We start from the raw sequence: 23,672 nt of genomic DNA, 5'->3' as shown, positions 1-23,672 counted from the left end.
TTTAAAAAATTTCATACCTGTGGACTAGAATCAAGTCTGGATTCCATGTCTTTTCTTGTAAGTAAACCAGAACAAATTAGGGTGAGTGTCCAACACTTTCAAGAATTACTAATGAGCATTGTGTTTTTCCTTTCCAGGTTGATTGATGCCATCCTATTTAGAGTTATACCCTTCTAAGCTCATTGATTTCAACTCTACTTAGGATGGCACTGTCAGTAAGAAAATATCTCAAACATGAGTGCAATATTAAGCATACATACATGAGTGCAATATTAAGCATAGTAAGCTTATTTAGTTCAAAACTTTGAGCCGCTCCCCCCCGCCCCAGCAGCTTCCTGTGTACAGGGATGACTTGTATCCTGTAAGTTCGTCGCCCTATCGTGAGCCCAAAACCTCTATGTAAGGGCTAAAAATTTGTGTGCCAGTGCATGCTAGCCCCGCAGTAGTAGGCTGACTTGCTCCTTTTTTTAATACGGAAAATTTTACAGGACCTGTGACAGGTCTTCAGTAAAGGGGCAGGGACTTTTAGAAGGTAGCAATCTTTTAGACACCATGATCCTAACCTATGCAAGGCTTTAAAGGTCAAAACCTGCACCTTGAATTGGGTCCAGCTACAAATTGGCAGCCAGTTCAGTTATCTCAGGACAGATATAGTATGTTTACCATAAGATATGCTCGTCAGCAGTCTGCCTACTGCATCCTTCTTTAGCTTCTGAATTGTCCTCAGGGGCAGTCCCACATAAAGCACATTACAGTAGCCTAATCTGAGTGATCTGTCCATGGTATCAATAAGATTAGAATTTATGTCTTCCAGACCTAAATCCAGTTCTCTTCCGCACCACTTTAAAGTATTTTGTTCCAGTAAACTAACTACTTTATTGTTCTTCGTCTAGCTACCTAATTTAATACTTGTGAGAGTGGACGTTTCAGTAGGAGAAATAAACACTTTCTCTTATGTTAGCTCTCAAAATACTGTAGCCCTGGTCCAGTTAGCATTAACTGTGATAAAATCCTATTAAAACTAGGGCCAAACTACAGGGTGGCATAGAGTGACTTTGGCCCTAGATTGCCACCTTTGTTCACCTATCTGTTCTATTCACAAAGCTGTGGGGGTGTTTTTAATCATTAAGAGAGGTTTGTAGGCAAGTGCAATTAAGACTTCATTATTTGCTGCCTTATATCCATGTGCTCTGTTGTTCAAAGCCCAGCTTGTGATTTAGGGTCCATCTGGGGAGAGGGGGGAGGGGAATGCCTGAAGGAGACTTCAGTGCACCAGGGGGCATTTTTGGATGTAAACACTAAAATCCCCCCTATGTACTGTGAACAGGGCGCAAGTATGACTGCCCATGTCACAGGAAGTTTGACCCTAATTTAAACTTTACATCTTTCACTGTGGTTTGTATGAACTGACTTCAGCTGCTTCAGGTTTGCTTGCCAAAGGGAAAACTAATGTAAAGCAAATGCTCAGGTCCTAGTATTTACTAGTGGAGAAGAATGTGGAGGCTTTGCGCTTGGGAATTGCTAGCACAAAGCCAGGCTGTTGGGTGTTACTGTTGAGGCAGAAATGTACAGAGTGTGTTTTTATTATGGATTTTAAGTCAGCAAGTCACATATGCTTTTTTCTGTGGTAAAATAAAATTCTGACATATCTTGTTAAATCTCACTTCTTTGGGTTTTCTTTTCTAGCGGTGGGTGTCTGAGAAGTTCATTGTTGACGGCTTGAGGGAGCTGGAACTGCTTGGAGGCAAGTGCAAGGGTTTAGTATATTGCTGCTCCCTATGAAGCCAGGGGGAGAGGTGTTCTGTGTGTTCAATGCTTAGTGTATAGTGTCATCCTCTTACAAATCCAGGTCGGTAAATGGACCTACCCCCTTTTTGTGCTATTGCTTGTTTTGAACCTGAGGGGCTTACCCATGTTTAACTATGTCTTTTTATATAATGATTCTTGAGAACTGTTTCTTGTATTCCTAATTAAGAATCGCTTATCAGAACCTCTTGGTTGAAATGGTTTGTTTATTAGTTGATATGGGCATCTGACCTGGTATGTAGCTTTTTTTGCTGTTACTAAGAAAGCTAAGCAAATATATTTAAAGAAAGCTGTCAGTTATGAAGATGATTTTTGTTGATTTAAATCAGTGATACTCAGTAGCTCAGAAACTACTATGTTAATCTATGAGATGCTGCCTGTGCCTCTCAACCTCACTATCTTGCCTGATTTGCTGGGCCTTATGCTAAGGAGAGAGTGGGAAGGCCAGAAGTGTTTCACTCATATCAGATATGGTTCAACAATAGTGGGAAGAGACAAGCCTACCTGCACAGACAGTCTGGTAAATTAAAATACATTTAATGTTAATACTGACATCCATATACATAGCAGTATTGTGCACAGCACAGGACATACAGTAGTCACATGGTTCTTTCAACTATCCGTAATTGTGGGAGGTAGCTCTTCCCAAGCCACAGAGTGAGTACCACTGATTTAAGTTACAGGCTTTAAAACATACACAGAGAATTGAACGATTGATTTCTTTACTGCAGAGCAGTCTCCAGGTGACTCACGGAGAAAAGTAAGTGGCTTGTTTAGAGCGTGATGTGGCCAATTGCATGGGTATCTGTTATTCCCTGTGGGCATCCTGCTCTCCCACACCCCTGGCCTTGTTTGTACATTTCACGCGTTTGTCTTTACATGCATAGGAAACATTTTGCTTAGGAAAGCAGCTTTTGATGTGTGGCATGAATATTTATTTCCAATTTTGGATTTTCAGATATGGCTGTTCCCACTGGTAGTACACAGTACTGTTTCTATGACTGTATGATTTATCACTGCATTTTTTTAAATTGATAAATGCCTCCTCAGATAGGAAAATTAAAAAATCAGGTGGCTTGTCAGCTGCTGAAAAGTCAAAACAAAACCCACCCTGTTCTTTCTGCATTCAAAATTGAATCTAAGGGAGTTAATTTTGGCACTTCATAACTCCCTTATATTTTTCGGGGCTCGAGCTCAAATAATTCCAGGTGCCTAGCCAGTTTTCTGACCCTTGAGACACCTACCTGTTTGGCCCTCCTGCTAAGCATGCCTATGTCACCCGTGCTGATGTTGCTGTGTGTGAAGTTCTGCTGTGTTTCTCCTTTGTGACTGGTGTGTTTAGAGATGTAGCTGCCTGTGCAAGCTGGCCAGGCGTCACTGATGCAGGCATGCGATGCCAGATCTGCTTGGTTTTGCATTCCATGACAGCTGTGCCCTGTGATCCACGTTTGTCAGAAGCCACTTCTTCTTTCTATCACACCCCAATATTTGGGAGGCACAGCAACCACAGTGAGCTGCATTGCATTCCTTGTGGAATTCTTGAACTATTGAATGAACTTACAGTAGAAAAAGGAATAGTTCTAGAACTGAAGTAAGCCCTCTTGCTGACTTTTTTGTATTTTTTCATGGCAATACATATAGTGCTTCTCATGTCTGTATTCTTTTCTGCTCTTGTACATCATACCTTTAGTTTCTTACTTTCCATCCCATATACAGCTGATCATTTCCAGCATAAGCTATTGTCTCTAAATCAAATGAAAGCAAACAGGGTCAGACTACACCTTGCTTGTTACAGCCCGCATAATGACCCAAACTTGCATGATGATACTCCCTGCCTTTAGAAGGAGTGTAAGAACATGTGGATGTATGGAGACTGACATGTAAATGAGCCTTCAAATATTGCCAATTAGCAACTGTCATTGTTCCAAAGTTCTACTTTCCTGTTTGTTATCATTTTCCTCCAATACTGAACATTCTTCACAGTTTATTATTTTAACTCCATAAAGGACACTTAAACCTTACAAGCAAAAGTAAAAATAGTTTCTCTCTGTGTGGGGGGGATGTGTATTTAATAGGAATGCAAAGGAAATCATGTTGCAAATTAGAAAAGCATAGTGTGAGTGAGAGCAGTTGTGGGAGCCAGGCAGCTCCCTTATGCCTTCAAGAGCCGGGCAAATATATAAACACTGCTGGGGTGATTTCTACTTAGAAACTTGCCAGGTATATAGTGGAGTTAGTTTTGTTCTACGAGAATTCTAGGTTGTAAGAGGGGTAGAAAAGGAGATCTTAGAAAGTCAGTTGAGAGAGTAGTAGGTATTTTTGGATATTGCCAGTGCTATGGAGAGTGACTTCAGTCTTAAGCCCTGGACTGGAATAACTGAGCATCAGATTGCATTGCAAGTGAACAAATGCTCTTTGTTTATAAAACAAAATTCAGCAGCAGCCAGGATTGCTTGTCCACCCTGGCAGTGGCCTTTTAAGGAAAGGAATTTGCCTCACTGTGCCTGTAACAGTATCATTCTTATTAAAATATTATACATTGCTTTTCTTCTTGGCTCAAGGTGGCATCATAACTTCTAGGCTTGTAGCTGACTTATTGCTGTTTTGTGCTTCAAAAAGCACTCCAGCTGACTTTGTGAAAGTGCTTTTATATAAATGCTACTGATTCCTACTTTAAAAAAAAACTGTTGCCAACCAAATGGTCAGGGAGTTTCAGTCAAATCATCTGCATATTCACTCAGAGGTAAGCCCCACTGGGTTTAATGGGACTTACTACCAACCAGCTGTGCCCAAGATTACAGCCCTGAATTTATGAAGCTCCTTTTTACTAGCCTTATAAAAAATCAATGCATCCATTGTAAGTTTTGAACAGAGCTATTGTGTCAGACCATTGTTCCATCCAATGTAGTATTATCTACTGTGGCAAGCAATGCCCTTGATAGTTTGAGCTACAGATAGTTGCCTGCCCTGCCAGAGAGCTGTCTGCCTGGATAATTCAGTGTGTGACCTTGAGAATCTTCTGAAGGCAAGGCATGTACTCTAGCCTATGCTGTGGCTCCTCTCCTTGGAGAAACTGTGCTTGAGAAAGTGGACTGCTCTATGAATTCTTGCCGCAAGAAAGTGTCTGTCTTTAAGGTGCAACAGAATGCTTTATTTGTGGAAAGTTTGTCAGTCCTGTTCAATTTTGTACTGAATTCTTTTGAACAGAAATTTAAGCTAAACTATGGACTAAATTACCGTATTTTTTGGACCATAAGACTCACTTTTCCCCCCCAAAAAAAGTGGGGGGGGGGAGTGTGTGCGTCTTATGGAGCGAAGGGACGATAGGACGTACCTTCCTCCGGGGGGGGGGGGGGGGCGATCCGCTGCCTCCGCCTCCGATCCCGGCGCTTCCCCCACGCCTGCCTGCCTGGCTCCAGCCCTGCTTCCAGCAAGTGCTGGGATCGCTCCATGCTGCCCCCACCGCAAACCCAGCACTTCGCGAGCGCCGGCTGCGGAGGGGGCAGCGTGCTTCTTCCGTGCCTGTCTGCCTGGCTCCAGCTCTGATGCTTAAAGCAAGCGCCGGGATCGGAGGGCGGAGGGAGCAATCCTGGCACTTGCTGTAAACGTCAGAGCTGGAGCCAGGCAGACAGGCATGGAGGAAGCACGTTGCCCCCTCCGCAGCCATCGCTCGCGAAGCGCTGGGTTTGCGGTGGGGGCAGCGTGGAGCGATCCCAGCACTTGCTGGAAGCAGGGCTGGAGCCAGGCAGGCAGGCGCGGGGGAAGCGCCGGGATCGGAGGTGGAGGCAGCGGATCGCCTCCCAGGAGGAAGGTGCGTCCTATGGTCCGGAGCGCCTTATGGACCGAAAAATACGGTAGTTTATAGAAGAGGAATGGAAGCTCACCCAGAGGGGATGGGCTCTAGTTCAGTGGTAGAGCATCTGCTTGGCATACAGAAGGTCCCAGGTTCAATCCATGGGATCTCCAGTTAAAGGACCAGGTAGCAGGTGATGTGAAAGACTTCTACCTGAGATCCTAGAGAGCCTCTGCCAGTCTGAGTAGACAATACTGACTGTGGTGGGCCAAGGGTCTTATTTAGTATAAGGCAGCTTCATGTGTTACTTAGCTTCCATTAAAGGTGAGCTCCACCATTGCTAACCACCATGGAAATGCATTCTGCTAGAATCACATGCAGCAGTAAGACGGGAGGTGCTAAAGTTGCTGTTGTGCATCTGTTAAAAAACAGTAGACTCTCTTCCATAGAGGTATTTCATAAACTATCTCAGGTGGGCAAAAGCTCTTCTGAGCAACTGTAGCCTGCTATTTTTAACATATGTAAGGCCATCCTGGATAAAAGTTTCATTTGACATAGCTGCTTCTGTGCCTGTTGTTTGATTTCTTTCTTTTTTCCTTTTGTGCTTTTTCCAGACTAATGAAGCAAGCTGTGAGTCAATAGCACATTTGCCCAAAAGGAACGTCATGAGCAGTTATTTGCCAGATAGCAATCTATATGAGTTATTGACTGTAATAGGTAAGTTTTCCAGTCCAAGAAAAGCACTTTCACAAAATATTGATCTGTGTGTTTCTTTGACTAACTTGATTTTCTGAATTGAAGAACACAGTAATTTTACAGTAGTTAAAGAAGCAGATTTGGGTGCTGTTGTCCCTCAGTCTCTTGTTGGATAAGTAGGTGGTGACACCAGTTAGGAGCACTTTTCCCCCCAGCTTTGGTTGGTGAGCCAGATGCAGCCTTTCCTGGTCAAAAAATATCTTGCCACTGTAGACTACTGCAATGAGCTCTATGTGGGACATTAGTAGTGGCGCACAGGAGATACAGTAGCTGCTTGGCTCTTTTGGTTGATAGTAATTGCAGATGCAGCTCTCTGTGGGTCAAGAACAAAGTGGGAGCCCAGTAGCACCTTTAAGACCAACAAAGTTTTCTTCAGAATGTAAGCTTTCGTATGCATGCATACTTCATCAGACAATGGAATGGGGTACAGTGAGCAGAGGTACTTATAGCTGGTGGGCAGTGGTTAAGAATGCAAAGTAGTACAAAGGTAGAATCCAATGGCGAAATGGTGACAGTAGTGTGGGTCAAGAAGTGAGTAGCACTGCTTTATAGTAGGACATAGATGTTATAAGTAACTAACAAATTAAAACTAATATGCACTTAAAAACAGTTAAAGGCCTGTGCATCCTGTTAAAAGATGATATAGTTAAACAACCAAACACAATTTCAAGGTGTTAATGAAGTTGTTCTAAATGGTGACTTTATCTTTCCAGGGAAGGGCTTTGAGGATCTAATGACTGTGAATCTAGCACGTTATAAACCTACGGGAGAGTTTGTCACTGTTCGAAGGATCAACTTAGAGGCCTGTACCAATGAAATGGTGGCTTTTTTGCAGGTAGAGTTAGCAGTCTTATGCAGAGGTAGCTTGGCTTGTTGGAGAGAGAGACCTTGTTGGTCTTGATTAATGTGTAGCAAGTGGTATGTTTTCTGACACATCCTTAGGACACTGTAATTCTGTATAAATGGGGAAAGCATGAACCAAAAGAACTTCTGGCTCAACCAGTGGTGGCTTCATAAAACCATAGAGCTGGGAGGGAGTCAGTGGTCAGCTCCTGTCTAAATTCAAGATAGGCAATTAAAGCCTGTCCTTGAGAACCTCCAAGAATGGCGTTTCCACAACAACTGTGATTGCTGAACTGCTCTCAGATAAGGAGAACCTTCCTAATTTTGTGTCCAAGCCATGACCTCTTGCAAAGTACTGATCTTAATGCTTCCATCTTTGTACTGGTACAACCTTTTTGATGCATTCTGTATGTATTGTAAGAGTATTGTATCCAAGCAAGCTTTTTGTAGAGGTTTATATCAGTTGCTATTCTGTTTTATTTATTTAAAAATGAACAGATGAGTGTGCTGTTGAACAGTAAACAAAAATGCAGCTGCCAGTGGCTATTATGTTCTTTTAAGGAAACCCACTAGCAAACACATCTAAATAAAATTATTTATTGGAAGAAGAGATTTATTCTTCCAGTATTTATTATACTTTGTTTTATCTCTACAAACTTTCTCTGCAAGCTCTCGACCTTTCCTGCCACTTGTAAAATTTATAATTAAAATTAATTTTACATTATTTTTTGCAATTAGTTACATGCATTGATTAAATTACTTCTGATGTGTTTTATATAATTGGATAAAAATGGCCAATATGAATAAATAAAATTACATGCAAATGAATTAGGTACTGTAACGGAACTGGGCCGATTTTGCCTTCAGACCTGGTCCATCAACTCCCTTTTGAGTTGCCAACTCCTGAAGGGAGCTTGTCGTCTTCCCCTCACTAGGGCATGCTGCCACCACCTGTTCAATTTAGGGGTTCCTGACAGAGAGGAACAGGACTCTCAATCCCCCTTGCCAGTTCTGTGGCCTCAAGGTCCTCTGCCAACCCAGCACCTGGTTATGACAGAGACCAAAGTCCTTCTTTGGGAGACCCCTGGATGACTGGCACCCTTGCCAACTGTGTGCCTTCCCCCCTTCCCTAGACTCCCCTCTTGCAGTAGTGTGGTCTAAGGTGGTTGGGGAACCTATGTGGTACAGAAGGACTACCTTTTTAAACAGACAAAATATTTTTAAAAAATTTATAACTAAATACAGGCATTTTTAAATACAGGATGAACAGAAGTAATAAATGAAAGTAGGGATAAACACTCCTTCTTTCCCTAATATATAACTGGCCCTGACCATACTATCCAGAACTGACTCACCAGTCACCAAGACTCAAATCAAAACCCAACTGACTGTCAGCTTCCCCTGACAACTTTTAACTGCCCGTTTCCCTCCAAAAACCTCTAATATAAAACCCAGTTCCTGCCCAGGAACTGGTTTTCCCTCCTGCAGCCTTCTGGGAGACCAGCCTGAAAGACTTCTTGTCTCTCTAGGAGGCCTCCTCAGAAATGCTGCTTCCAGATAGGAGGGGAGGGGGAAGGAAGAATAGACTAGGCTAAAGCCTTGCCTAGAGTTTTATAGACTCCTCTAGCAAACTCCCAGACAAGCACAGGGCTAAAATGGTGTTTCTCCACAGGTACTTTCATAGCCTTGCAACATCTCTTGATTAAACTAAACAATACAGGTGTGCTTGTTGGCTAGTCAGTTTCTTCAGTGTATTGCCTGTATTAATTTGGCTCTCGGAGACAGTGTCTAAGAATCTGTGGTTTTGTATGTTTTGTTTGTTTGTTTTTTAGGATGAACTTCATGTCTCAAAGTTCTTCAGTAACCCCAACCTTGTGCCATATAAAGCTGCCTTCATAGTCAGCAATGAACTTTGGGTTGTGGCTTCTTTCATGGCTTATGGTAGGTACAGCCAGGGTTTTCCTCAGTTTTCTTCTATATTAATTCTCTTCTATATGATAGAACATCTGGCATATTCTCATTCCTGGAAAAAATAATTTTATCGTTGGGAGCAGAGTATAGTTCAGCATGGGTATGGAATTCTTGGTAGGGCTCTCTTGTTTCTGGTTTCCTGCAAGTATTTCTGAAGTTAAAAATACCTCTTACAAAGGAAAATCTGCTGTATCCTGTCTGATTCAAAGACATCACAAGGTCTTTGGGGCTCTTATGATGTATCACAGGGAATATTTTAGTCCCCACCATAGAGCTTTCCTGAAGGAGGAAGTTGGATCCTTGCCAAGGGACAGAACACACAGTTCTGCTGAGGATTCCCCCATGCGAGTACCATGTGATTTGCACTGGCTGGGACACTGCCCTCCAGCCACCACTGGCTAGCTCATTACAGTAGGCTTATTGGTGAAATCATGTCCTACATTTTCAGGTCAAAGCCTTTCCAAACTTTGGAGGCTGAGCAACACAGGTAGGTGAGTGAAGAGTAGAAAGAGGTTGCAGCTCTCTCATTTGCACAGTTGACTAATGAAATAGTTATATGTGCTTATCATGAGACTTAAGACAGCGTAAGTCATGATATGTGTGATATATGTGACTTGTACAAATGAAAAGAGAAGCAATTCTTAAAACAACTGTTTTGGCTTTCTTCTGCTACCCGTTCTCTTTGTAGGTTCTGCTAAAGATTTAATCTGTACCCATTTTATGGATGGGATGAGTGAACTAGCAATGGCTTATATATTGCAAGGTGTATTGAAGGCTCTCGATTATATTCACCATATGGGATATGTTCACAGGTAAGTAAGGCTGTTGCGCTTTAAGCATGAAAAAGCAAACTACCTGTTCTGAAATCAGTTCCATTAATTCGGTTTCCTGGAAAAAAATAGTTCTGGGAACTGTAGTTTTGTGAGAGCGCTTTGTTAGAAAGTTCTTAAGAATTGTATGTTATCTAAAACTTAGATTGATAGAATTTGTGAAGCAAAAGATTTGAGTTGAGGGCAGTTTGCATCTAGACCTTGATAAAATAATGCCAACATGTGAATCGGAGCAAGCATTCTGCAGCATGGAATATTATTACTCAGTATGCTTAACTACTTTATAGTAATAATTAAGCAGTATTATTACATTGAAACTGAATTAGGGTCTTCATATTTGCCTTTCACTTGATGGTGTAGTTTTCCCACCTGAACTTGAAAAACAGCTGCACAAGACCACCTCCTCATACCGGCTATCACTGCCTAATCATGGAAGAGGACAGGGGAAGGTTCAGGAAGCTGGAACAGATAACATGCAAGCAGGTCCAGCCAGAGAAGTGTCTGTACAGACTTACATGAGTGTTAGCTCACATGAGTGTTTAGCACTGTAGCTAAAACTGCCATGCAAACATGCCCTTCGTGTCACTGATCTCAGTGTGCTTGGCAAATAGTACAAAGAATGGTAGTACATCAAATAACTGGAAATCATTGAGTAAAGAATAATAAGCTGGAACAGATAACATGCAAGCAGGTCCAGCCAGAGCGGTGTCTGTACAGAGTGTTAGCTGCCTTGTGCTCTGCACACCTCTCCAGCCAGCTGGTGGAGTTTTGTTTGCCTTCAGCCACAGTGGGGGGAGGGGAGCAAAAAAAATGGGGGAGGGGCTTACTGCAAGGCCAACAGAAAATGTTGCAACTGGCTGGAGAGGCAGTTGGTACCAGTGTAAGCTGGCAAGGAGGCTACTTTCTCCAGACACTGTGCTCCAGCATTTAAATCCTGGATCACACACAGCAGATACTTCCAAAGCAGCTTCCTTACAGACTTGCACTGCTGTCAGCTGCCCTGGGCTCCTGCATTGCTCCAGACTTCTTTTTTAAATGTCCCCTCTGATGCCCTGTAATGTTGTCTAGAAGCACCAGAGTGACAGACTGTTGTTAATGTCTCTAAGGCAGGCCATATTGAACCAGTGTTCTTCTGAACTGCCTGATCCCTGCAATGCTTCTTATAGGAATTGCCTTGTAAGCCATATAAGGGTGGGCAGTAGATTTGACATCACTGTTCTAGTCCACTGGTAGAACTTCAGTCCCCTGGTCTCCTTGGCTGAGAGCCGTATCACTAACATGGGATTGACGCCGGTTCAGATCCATAGTGTGGTCACAGAACATAATTCATGGCATCAGATACTTTGTGTGGCATTGGAAGCCTGGGTTGGGAGAACTAAAGAGCACCGATGAGCTCTTGTTCCCACATTTTGTAAGAGAGCATTACCCTCACTCCATAGTTTGCTAGACAGTATATTAGCAGATAGTAGCCAAATCAGCCTAGTGCAGAATATGACATCTTGAGCTAAACTGGAACATGAGCAACAAGTTTGAGAACATTTGGCCTTTGGCTTGGATTTCGGGTTGAGGAATGAGAAATTAAATCTCCATGGGCTATACCTTCTGCACATGTTAGCATTGCCTCTCTGAACAGCCAGATAGTTCTCTGCCCGAGAACTAAGTTTATGGTCTAGAATTTTGGAAACTTGGGAGGGGGGTTTGTGGCTGCTTTCTCTCTGTCCTCTTTGCATGCAGGAGTGTGAAGGCCAGTCATGTCCTGATTTCTGCAGATGGAAAGGTGTACCTCTCTGGCCTGCGCAGTAATCTAAGCATGATAAGACATGGTCAGCGCCTCAAAGTAGTTCACGATTTCCCCAAGTTCAGCATCAAGGTCTTACCATGGCTGAGCCCAGAGGTCTTGCAGCAGGTATGTTGATTCTTGTTAGGTCTTGCTTTCTTAGATTTGGCCAAAACCAAGTCTTGCAAATGTACATAATACATCTCTTTTCTCCCCAACGGTGACCAAAAATAGCTTACAATATCATTCACCCCTCCTCCATTATCTCTAAGCTTAACCTACTTTTACAGGGTGGTTTTGGTAAGTGTACAGAATGACTAACCCAAAGTCACCCAGAGAACTTCCATGGCAAAGTAGGCATTTGAACCTGAGTCTCCCAGATCCTAGTCTAACACTCTAACCCATACACCACACTGGCTCTTGAAATGTTTTTTGCTGATAAAATTAACCGTATTGCATACCAGCCCCTGGCACTCCACCCCCCCCCAACACACACACTTCAGCCAGAAAATTTTACTTGTCTTAAAAAGACACCTCTGGGAAGCCTGAACTGCAGCTGCTGCTTCCTCTTCTTCTTTCTTTTTCTCCACTTCCTTTTTATTCACTGGGTTTTCTTCCTTCCACTGTTGACATGGTGTCAACAAAAGCATTTGTATATAACTATTAATTGCCTTTGTGAGCCACCATGATCAACTGTTTAATTCCTTCTTTGTTCATTTTTCCTTGGTTTAAAGAGGGTCCCAAAATATCCCAACATATTTTCGTTTTTGTGGTTTTAGAATCTTCAGGGCTATGATGCAAAATCTGATATCTACAGTGTGGGAATAACGGCCTGTGAGCTGGCAAATGGCCATGTCCCCTTCAAGGATATGCCTGTGACTCAGGTTTGCTATTATACTACTTTACTGTCTCAGCCCCTGACTATACTGTATAGAGGAGCAGGGAAGCTACAAGTATTGTGGCACTAATTGGTTGGCTGTGGAATGACCCTACATTGTCCAAGACCATGGAGTCACTGGATTATTTGAACTAAACTAAAGACTGGGGCATGAGCTTTAATTGCTTGTTAAAACACATCTGCCTTTCCTTCTGCATTAGATGCTTCTAGAGAAGCTAAATGGCACCGTCCCTTGTCTTCTGGACACCACCACTATCCCTCCAGAGGAGCTGATGACAAAACCATTACGATCAGGAGCCAGCACAGGTTTCGGGGAGAACATGGCAGCCACCAACGCCAAAGCTTCCAATGGCGAGCCAGCACCGCATCCATATCTCCGAACTTTCTCACCCAGTTTCCATCACTTTGTAGAACAGTGCCTTCATAGGAACCCAGAACTAAGGTACCATAAGAACAGCTTGGAGGAGGTTTGAAGCATTGCAACTCCTAGGGAAATGGAGGAGAGGATGCTGCCTGTGATACAGTCAAGCTTTTTCTGCTGCCGTGATCCTAGAAATTTGCTTCTTCTGAAGGAAGGCTCTCTCACCAAAGCATGCTTTCAGGATCCTCTTGAAAAGAGGCAGGTTTCTAGGACCATAGGAGCAAATAATAAAAATGTATTCTTTGAAACACCTGCAGCATAAGACTGTATAGTGAATCCTTAGCAGCTTTAACAGTAAAAGGAGGGGGAGAATGCTGTGTTAGAAATATCTGTCCTCAAATTTTGAAAAACCATACACTACCTGTCTGTTAAAAAATGCAGTTTGTAGATATGTGTTTCAGTTGCTCTTCCTGGACATAGGATTGTGAATCATGATAAAGAATAAGGCAACCCCTCAAAATAACCTACACAAAAGTGCAGCAGCATAAAAGGGGAAACACCAACAACTATCCACTGGCAATGAAAAATATATGACATATAGTGGGGCACTCCAAGTATGAACATGTCTTCTGTAATCATTCCAATTCTTATTTATTTAGCTAATATATAGCCTGCCTTTCTCACTGGTACTCAACGCAAATTATAGAGAACAGAAAGAGAAAAAAATGTAATCATACAGTATAGGACATTTTATGATCAGTTCACTAGGACGAGGAGTACAAAACTGAATGACCGTCTGAGCAATAATGTGAACATACAGTATGAGATGCACAATGGACCATGTAATAGGACTAGGAACACAACATTGATTGCCAGTGCACTAGGACTAGGACAACAAAATGAAATGACAGTGTGAACAGCAAACTGCCCAGGCTAGCATAGTGCAAACAGTACAGAATGTGGGATTACAAGATACAAGGCAGTGCAGTACCTAATTCCAAGGTGTAGCAGCCATATTTGACCATGTGGCTGGGCCTGGCTGGATGCAGGAAGCCTGAAGAAATGAGGTATCATTAGAAGATTTTGTAATTTACTAAGTTTAGATGTGCCTGCTCTGCTTAAACATCTGGTAGTTAGAAACAATGGCAACAGTATCAGTGAGATACCCAAAAACAACTGTGCCAAAAATACCAGACACTTAGTACAAAATACAAAAATTATATCTATGATGAGAGTGCATAAGCATCCAGAAACATTCATACATGACTACTAGAAATATTTGTCCTATATGCAAAGTCCCATGCAGAATAATTCCATTTCATAGGGTGACTCCAAAGAAATTCATAAATCTTTTTCAAGTAAAAATACTCCAAAGTAAATCGAAGTTGTGGAGTCATCCCCCGATGTCGGCTTCCAAAGGGAAATTTGCCTTCACGTGATCACCGGCTTGCTACCATGTTCTGCTGCGATGGAGCTTCTTCATAAGCCAACTCAAACAATCATCCTGATGACTTGTCACGCCAATTTTCAGTATTCTTAAGTGACGGCTTGAAGAATATCGCTGCATTGAGCATTTTTGGAAGAATAGCATCCCTTTTCATAGTAGTAGTTTTTGGTAGATCTGAACTTTGAGAATTCTGAAGAGGAAAAAACTTTTTGTTGCTCTCTCCATCCTGTTCCCTTGCATATTGACAAGTGACCTCTTCATTGTGTTTCCCTTGCATAGACCAAGCGCAGGTGCCCTGCTCAACCATTCCTTTTTCAAACAGGTAAGTGATCTGCCTCCCCAGTAACATTTCTTCTCTTGTTTCAGCATGGCTGAAGGATAGTAGGCCTTGGGGAGGGGGGGCGGCACTGATGCAGAAGACTTCTTCTGTAATTAATAGTGCAAACCCAAAGAGCGTCTGAGACTCAAAGATTGTGCTTGAGTTGTCTATTTTGGGCTTCTATGGGAAGGTGTTATGCTGGCAGGAAGCAAGAAGGCAAAGGAGGGAAAGAACAAGTGAAACAAGGAGTGCCGTGTCAATGTCATTTCCATAGTAAAGCACTCAAACACTGAGCAGATCCTACTCAAGCCGCTAGAGGCTTTGTTTCCACTTTCTATGGATAAATGCATGAATTCTTACTATATAGCTAAAAGAGCCTTACCATTAGGCACTAATCTAGAGTTAGTAACAATTTATTTGGTAAAGTAATTCACCAGACCTACTGAGGCTGGTCTGTGATACAGTTGTGCAAGGCAGGAAAGCAAAAATTACTTCTTGTTTGTTGCCAGCTTTTTAAATCCTCTTCCAAGGCTAATTTGGAAGGTGACAGATGTTTATTTGTTTATGCTGGGCTTTTTGCCCCCACCACCAGCTATTCAAAATGTGATACATTTCACTTATTCTTCTAATGGCTTGTAGCTGGAGGAGTGATTAGGGTGTTCAAAGAAATGTGAATTCACGCTTTCTCTTTGTCACCAACAGAATGCCTTGCATTATATATTCAGTAGATTTTTTAAAAAATTCTTCCCTCTTTTCCAGATCAAACGCCGTCCATCTGAAGCACTCCCTGAACTGTTGTACCCCGTCACACCAATGACTTGTTTTGAAGGCCTGCAAGAGCAAAATCCAAACAGTATTTGTGGAGTAGAACCCAATTTGGAGCAGCTCACACTGGATGACTGGGAGTTCTAGGTCCTCAAGGGAAGAAAACATATCAGATTTTAGAAATTTTCTGCGGATGTGGTTAATTTACTTAACCTCTTCCTTTCTCACACAACAGCGATGAATGTTACATTGCAGAAGTTTACACATTTTAAGGCGATCCAAACATCACTTTGCATTGGATCAAAGTTAGAGCAGACTAGTACTTGCGAGAAGGCGGGGCAGGAAGGAAAACAATGTCTAGAGAGATGGTACTAGAGATTCTTTCCTGCTGTGTTGTTCGGATTAAGGCTTGAATATATCCAAAATGAGTCCATTTCCTCTGCCCTTTCTATGTGGTGCCACTGCAGTCCCCAAAGGATTTGGTGTTCTTAATGATTTCCTAGTCAAGGGACAACTGAGAGCCTGCTTGGATCTCCATACTCTACCTGCAGTACATTATTGCTGAGAGCTTCACCAGCGGAATAGTAGTGGCTTCGTAAGACAAGGCAGAGATAGCATTTGCAAGGAGCGTATCCCAGGCTGAGCTTGGTCTTCCTCTTTATAAAGCTCATTGCCTCCCCGCACCTTTGGCTAAAAAAAATAATAAGACACAATTTCAAGCTAATGTTCTGGTGCTAAATGCAGCAAACAGCAAGTCAGAGGTGCTGGCCTCAGTGGTTTCCTGATCAGTTACCATTTCTCATTAATGTTATTGCTGTAGTATAGCATCCATCTATAGAGCTTTCTGTGCACACTTTGTCTTCAGATCTCACTCATATTCTTTCCAGTAGACAATACACAGAAAGAATGGCTTTGACACAGCAAGAATGCCTGTTCCTATAGGTGTCTCCCCTGGATTTGCATCTGATGACAAAAGGCAACCTGTTCTTTCTGTCTTCCCCTCCATTTTTTTTCGCCTGTGTTGCTGTAGTTCCTGATTCTACAGTATTTTACCTGCCTGAGAAGTTTCCATCTTGCACAAACATTGGTTGGGGATATAAAATTGCACAATCTTGTAATCTGCCCCTTAGAGTTTTACTGTGCTCTTTGTGTGTAATGGCCTTTCCCCTTCAGGTTTTTCCCCTCTGGGCAACACTCTTTCGAAGTATTTTAACTCAGCTGAGCACTAAGCCAAGCCTTTTTGCATCTGGCTGCCTGGAGCAGTGATGCTGTTCAGGACCGTGTGTTTATGTTCACACGTGTGTTAAGCTGTACTTGATCCCAAAGTTTGCTGTTCTAATTTTGTTGCCAAAATAAAAATTATTTTGCACTCTTCCAACCTTCCACTGCAACTTCTTGTTTTGCCTTGAGTGAGTGTTATTTGCTGAAAGGATTATCCACTTTTAAGTGAAAGCGCAGTTCCTGGGTTCAAGGTAATAGAGTTTCCATACCTTTATTGAACTATTTGGTTATAGCTAAATTAGGAAGGGGAAAGAGGCCGTGGGTAAGTGGTAGAACATCTGCTTAGCAAATGTGGAATCCCAGGTTCAATTCCTAACATCTTCAGCTAAAAGGATCAAGTAACAGCTGATGTGAAAGATATCAAGCTAGCCCCTGACCGTAATTGGGCTTCCTCTTCCAGGCTGTCTTTAAGGGTAGCCCGGTGTAGAACAATAGTACAGTGATTTCCAACAGTTTTTCAATGATAACCCACAAGTCTAGATTTACATTGAATGGTGGCCCAGGGCTGGCCCAAGATTTTAGCACTCTAAGCAAACTGTGGTGTTAGTACCTATCCAGTGTTCCTTTAAAAATAGAAAAAAGAAGAAGAATGGCTAACCAGATATTTTGGATAAACCAACAAAATTTGTACAGAGGATGCAGCTGTGGCAAAGCACATGACATTTTGAAGTATACTGCCTTTGCACATGGAGGTTACATTCCAGCCTTTAATCACCGTCTTTCATTACTCCCTCTAAGCCCCCCATAAGAGTCTTAGAAAATTGCATCAAGACACATTTTATTTGAATTGGTATCACCCAACATGCTTATTTATGCAATGAAGAAAAAATACCAACTAATTTATGTCATTGAAAATACCTTCCAGGGTCAGGATTTGGTTTCTGTGGCCTCAAATTAAGCACTTTTTTCCCCCATACTGATATCTAGGAGCTACTTCATATATTTTTCTACGGGGACAGTCTACATAGGAAAATGTGTTTTTATATAGGTTTTTTTTTACTGAGCACAATTGGTTATATTCAATATACATGACAGTGTATGTTCTTTACGTAGTAATATTACAGCATGTACACATTAAAATTGCCTAGTTTTTCAACTTCAGTACCTCATGAGCTGTGAAGGTACCCCGGTTCTCTGTCTGAACTTCAAAGATATATATGATTCCATTACTGCTGGGTAAGAACCATCATGCATGAGGGGATAGAAATGGAATGCTTACAGAAATAAGGCTTCAAGCATTCAAAATACAAAAAAGTTTAATAAGAGTACACATGGTGTCATCAAACATCAGATTGGGCAAGGAAGCAAAGAAAAGGTGAAAACATGGTCTTTTACGCGGTACTCTATCCTATACAATTTTAATTAGGACAGGGTAGAATTTCTTGAAGTATCAGTTGAAAAATATCATTACCTTAGTTCTCAGAGCACTTTTCCTCATCACATGTTCAATATGGAGTCCCTAGATAAAGATTTAGTCCATGGCTTATGCCCATCCACAAAAGATCAAGATAGAAGAGAGCCTGTTAACCACGTCTTGGGAATTTATACTCTACAGCTATTCTATCCCCATGCCTTAGCTACTTTGCAAAGGTAGCTTCACAGATGAAATGAAACAAAGTTTAAATCAAGTAGTATTTTTAGGACCAACACAGTTTATTCAGAATTTAAGGTTTCATGTCCTGAAAGTACTTCATCGGACAATAGAGTGGGATGGAATTAGTAGTCCTACATACAGAGACTGGACAGTGAATTAGGATGCAAAATATCAGAAATGGTTTTAGAAGATTAAAAGAACAGCAAGTTGGGGTCTGATAATCATCCCTTTAAGTTGGCTGGGTGGGGGAAAGCAAAGGCAATAAATGTCAATTGGAGATTGATGTCTATGTCTTAGGTCTCTTAATTGTAAAAAGAAATAAATTAGAGTTTGCCCACCTGGATCTATTCACAGATTAAAGTAATCTTTCTTTAATGGGGAGGGACTATGGCTCAGTGGTAGAGCATCTGCTTGGTAAGCAGAAGGTCCCAGGTTCAATCCCTGGAATCTCCAAAAAGGGTCCAGGCAAGTAAGCGTGAAAAACCTCAGCTTGAGACCCTGGAGAGCCGCTGCCAGTCTGAGAAGACAATACTGACTTTGATGGACCAAGGGTCTGATTCAGTATAAGGCAGCTTCATATGTTCATGTTCATCTTTTTGTTTCATTCACTCTGTAACTAACTAACTAGAAGGGGGGGGGGGGCAAATAGAACTAGAGTTCTGTATTCAGATATCAAAACATACTTTACAAGTCCCTGTTTACAACAATGAGGTAAAAGGCAATTTGAAATGCTTTAATAAATATATTTTTTACAAAATGAAATAAAATATGATTGTCTTTAGGTTAGCAAAACTGCAGATTAATTTAAGGTGATGCAACATGTAAAGAGGCCATAGATGCCAAACTAGAGTAAGATAAGCACCATAAGCAAAGTCTCATTTTCTTTTATTTTCTTTTTTTTTAACAAGTTACTTTTTATTATTGAACATTTAAACACTTAACATAATAATACACCTTACATACCAAACTATATACATTTACATATCAACATCAACCTACTAACATACAACACCTAATGGAGCGATTGAGTCAATAAAAGACTATGACTTCCAAAATTTCATATCGTTTCAAATCCTAATGTTTTAGCCCACAAATACATCGGGTTCCAAGTCTCTTTACATTCTTCCACATTTCCTCCTTTCAATCTGCAAGTTAACATATCCATTTCAGCTGCTTCCATTAATTTGGACAGAAATTCATTCTTGTTTGGCGTTTGCGGCTTTTTTCAGTACTTAGCATACAATATCCTAGCTATAGTTATAATATGCAGTAACAGCCTTTTTATTTTCTTGGGTAATGTGATTGGACAAATATTTAATAAATATAGTTCTGGTACATGAGGAATACTTATTTTTAACATCTTTTGGCACCAGATGCATATTTGTACCCAATATTTTTTCACATAAACACATTTCCACCACAAGTGATATAACGAACCCTTTACTTTTGTGCACTTCCAGCACTTATCCGAGCTATTTGGAAATGCTTTAGAGAGTCTTTCGGGAGTATAGTACCAGCGGTAAACCATTTTGTACAATTTTTCTTTTAATAAAGAGGATTTAGACAATTTATTATTTTCTTTCCATATTTTCTCCCAATTATCTAAGTCAATAGTGTAGCCAAATTCTTGTAACCATTTAATCCAGCTCTCCTTTACATTTTCCTCTTGCATCTTCATTTCTAATAGCCAAGTATAACATCTAGAGATCATTTTTCTGTCAGATTCCAATATAATGCAATCAAATTTATTCAATTTTTCGAGGAAACCTAACCCCTTATCTGACTTATGCCTAGATTTAACTTGTGTTCTCAACCACCAGTCCATTTTAGAAATTACTTCTATATTCAATTCCTGTCTGACATCTAACAGGCTTTCATAAGTATAATCTTCTTCCCAGTTAAAAAGATTAGGTTGAACCGATGCTTCAACCGGAGAGAGCCACTTAGGAGTATATTTATATATTTGATTTTTAACCTCAGACCAGGTCTTATATAAGGACTTCCTTATTTTGTGTCTAAGGAATTTACTTCCTTTTATTGGGCGATCATACCATATGAATGCGTGCCACCCTTTAGCCAAGTCAGCCCCTTCCAATATTAAAAGTCTTTTATTTTTTAGAAGCAGCCATTCTTTAACCCATGTCAAAATACAAGCTTTGTGATAAATTTGCCAATCAGGTAAGGCAACCCCCCCCCCCCCCCTTTCTTTGCTATCTTGGAAGAATTTTTAACTTAATCCTTGGTTTTTTGTTTTGCCAGATAAATCTTGCTACCATTCTATTCAATTGTTTAAAAAAGGATTTGGGTAACATTATCGGTAACATTTGGAACAAGAATAATATTCTTGGAAGTATATTCATTTTAACTGATGCTATTCTCCCCATAAGGGAAATTTGTAGGTCACACCACCGTTCTAAATCTATTTTGACCTCTTTTAAAAAATTTTCATAATTGTCCCTTACAAGAGTTTTTAGTTCCGATGTTAAATATATACCTAAATATTTGACTTTCCTTTCGCAATGAAATCCTGATTTGGCTTCCAATTCTAAGATCTGTTCTTTCGTCATGTTTCGGGACAAAAACTTGGTTTTTTGATAATTAACCTTAAAACCCGCCACCTCACCATATTGCTTTAAAGTTTTCTTCAATTCTTCCATCGAGCTGTTAGGATCTTCCAAGGTAACTAATATGTCATCTGCAAAAGCTTGTATTTTATAAACTTCCTTCCTAACTTTGACCCCTCTGATCTCCACGTTTTCTCTCATCCTCTGTAATAAGGGTTCTAATGTCAAAGCAAAAAGAATAGGGGATAACGGGCAGCCTTGTCTTGTCCCTTGTCCAATCATTATTGGATCTGATACAGATCCATTGACATTAATTCTTGCCTTTTGGTTTGTGTAAATTGATTTAATCAGTTTCACCAGGTTCTCTCCACAACCAATCGAGGTCAGCGTTTTCAGCATAAAAGCCCAATTAACATTATCAAATGCTTTTTCAGCATCTAATGTTATTGCTGCGAACTGTTTCTCTGGATGCTCCTTGTAATATTCCAAAATATTCATAATCACTCTTAAATTTTGCCTCATAACTCTCCCAGGTATAAAACCTGACTGATCTTCATGTATTATATCTGGTAAAATTCTTTTCAATCTTTTCGCTAATATCGATGCAAAGATCTTATAATCTGCATTTAACAAAGAAATCGGTCTATAGTTTTTAATTTCAACTGGGTCAGTTCCTTCCTTATGCAATAACAAAATTAAAGCTTCCTTCCATGATTCCGGAATCTCATTTGTTCTATATATCCCCTCCAATACTCTTTTATAAGGTAACAAGAGAGTTTCTTCAAAACACCTATAAAATTCAATTGGCAGACCGTCCAAACCAGGAGTTTTGTTGTTTTTCTGTATCTTTATTGCCTCTATAATCTCTTGTATTGTTATTGAATCTTCCAGAGAATCCCGTTGCTGGTTTGTTAATTGTTGTAATTTAGTTTGTTCTATATATTCATTCTGCTGGGTTTCCTTCAAATTTTGTCCTTGATATAGCTTTTGGTAAAACTTTTTAACTATTTCTTCTATTTGGGATTTCTGCATCACTTCTGATTGATTCTCATCTTTTAGGGATTTAATAAATTTTTTTCCCCTTTCTTTTCTCAGCTTAAATGCAAGCCATCTACTAGTTTTATTCGCATTTTCGAAATAGTATTGTTTGGCCCAAATCAGTTTTTTCTCTAATTCCTCTTGAAGTATTAAATTTATTTGGTGTTGCAATAGCTGGATCTTCATTTTTATCTGCTCCGTACTATTTGTCTTCTGCAGGTCCTCTTGTTTCTTCAGATTCGCCAATAATTCATTATATCTACATGTTCTTTGTCTTTTTCTTCACATTGAATAGCTAATTGCTAAACCCCTAAAAAAGGCCTTAAAAGCATCCCAAATAGTTTGTATGGCAGAATCTTCCTCTCTATTACACTCAAAAAACGTTTTAATCAGACCCAGCTTTCGCCATTTTCATATAACTCAATGTCCAGCACAAAAATCTGCAGAGTCCAACGTTCAACATCCAAAAGGCATTCTGCTATACAGTTCCGTTCCCCACTCTTCAAGGAGGAGATGGCCATGGCGAAAAGCCGGCGCTAAAAACCCCCTCCTCCTCCTTTGTTTCCCAGCACTGTCTTTCGTCCTCCACGTCCGCCCCTCACGCTCCACCATACTCCACCATCTTTACAGCAAGTCCTTCCACTTTAGTTCCAGTTCTTTCTTTCTCTCTCTGTATTTCTCTCCACAACCCTCAGTTTCTGTCTCTTTTTCAATCCACCAATTTTCTTTCCTACTTTCCAGTTCCACCCCTACTCTCTCCCGACCACTTTACCCTGCTCAGTTCCTTCTGTTCAAACTTTCTTTTTCTCTCTTCTGTCACTTGTCTCTGCACATTTTTCTCCTCCGTTTCGCCAACTCCAGCTGAATCGCTCTCACATTTAAATCTCAGTCCCTCTATTTCAGTCTCACAAGCTCTCACGTCTTCTTAATCCACTTCGCTCCCCTTTTCTTCCCACTTCTCTCAACGAAAGTTTCAGTCACACAAAAAGAAAGGGGGGGTGGGAAAGTCCATAAACGCTCACCCTCTTCCGAAGCAGCTACCGCTGTCCGCTGTCAACGCTGCCATTCTCCGCCACTCTGCCAAAACAACTTTCGCCTTCCTCTCACAATGTGTACGCTTTCCAGTCAAAGCAGCATTTTCAGTTCCATCCTTCCAATGATTCCTTTTACAAGTTATTAGGCTATTGCAAGTTTACCGAGACGCTGTAGCCTCAAACACTCCTTTCTCCGGCGGCCCGGTTGGTGCCCGAGAGCATTACAAGCATCTGCCCAGGGAAAGCAGGGGTTGATCGAAGCAGCCTTTGCCGCTCCTTTCAGCCCTCTGCAAGCTCCCTTCGGCTGCGGAGGCGTCCCCAGACACCTCCTTGGGGCAAGACCCAAGGCGTACACCTAAAGGGCACACCGAGGGGACACCCCAAAGGCTTGTAATTTAGGTGTCTTCCAAGAGCACTTGGACAGGCACTCTGCCTTACCGCACCATCTTGCCTCCCCAGCAAAGTCTCATTTTCACATCAGAAGAAGAAGATAGAAGATATTGGATTTATATCCCGCCCTCCACTCCGAAGAGTCTCAGAGCAGCTCACAATCTCCTTTACCTTCCTCCCCCACAACAGATACCCTGTGAGGTGG

At 41.2% G+C, this 23,672-nt stretch overlaps 1 protein-coding gene across 2 annotated transcripts; it reads left to right on the top strand.

The window, feature by feature from the left end:
- STRADA (STE20 related adaptor alpha) lies at positions 1–16,940 on the top strand. 2 transcript variants are annotated; one of them, XM_060255793.1, is made up of 12 exons: positions 1–57; positions 1,687–1,744; positions 2,538–2,566; positions 6,214–6,316; positions 7,069–7,190; positions 9,031–9,139; positions 9,858–9,981; positions 11,734–11,905; positions 12,556–12,660; positions 12,875–13,116; positions 14,762–14,804; positions 15,561–16,940. In XM_060255793.1, the coding sequence occupies exons 1-12, from the start codon at positions 46–48 to the stop codon at positions 15,711–15,713; spliced, it is 1,272 nt and encodes a 423-aa protein (XP_060111776.1). In that variant the 5' UTR covers positions 1–45; the 3' UTR covers positions 15,714–16,940. The 2 variants fall into 2 exon arrangements, with proteins under 2 accessions (XP_060111776.1, XP_060111775.1); XM_060255792.1 differs by having other exon boundaries at positions 1–81.
- The last annotated feature ends 6,732 nt before the right edge of the window (positions 16,941–23,672 follow it).

Source organism: Heteronotia binoei, chromosome 15 (genome assembly GCF_032191835.1).
Source record: "Heteronotia binoei isolate CCM8104 ecotype False Entrance Well chromosome 15, APGP_CSIRO_Hbin_v1, whole genome shotgun sequence".
NCBI classification, from domain to species: domain Eukaryota; kingdom Metazoa; phylum Chordata; class Lepidosauria; order Squamata; family Gekkonidae; genus Heteronotia; species Heteronotia binoei.
This window is presented reverse-complemented; position numbering and strand designations above follow the sequence as displayed.

Coding starts and splice junctions, on each gene's coding strand:
- STRADA (XM_060255792.1), top strand. CDS start 46: ATGTCTTTTCTTGTAAGTAAACCAGAACAAATTAGG. Junction 82..1,686: donor GTAAACCAGAACAAATTAGG/GTGAGTGTCCAA, acceptor TTTCTTTTCTAG/CGGTGGGTGTCTGAGAAGTT. Junction 9,982..11,733: donor CATATGGGATATGTTCACAG/GTAAGTAAGGCT, acceptor CTTTGCATGCAG/GAGTGTGAAGGCCAGTCATG.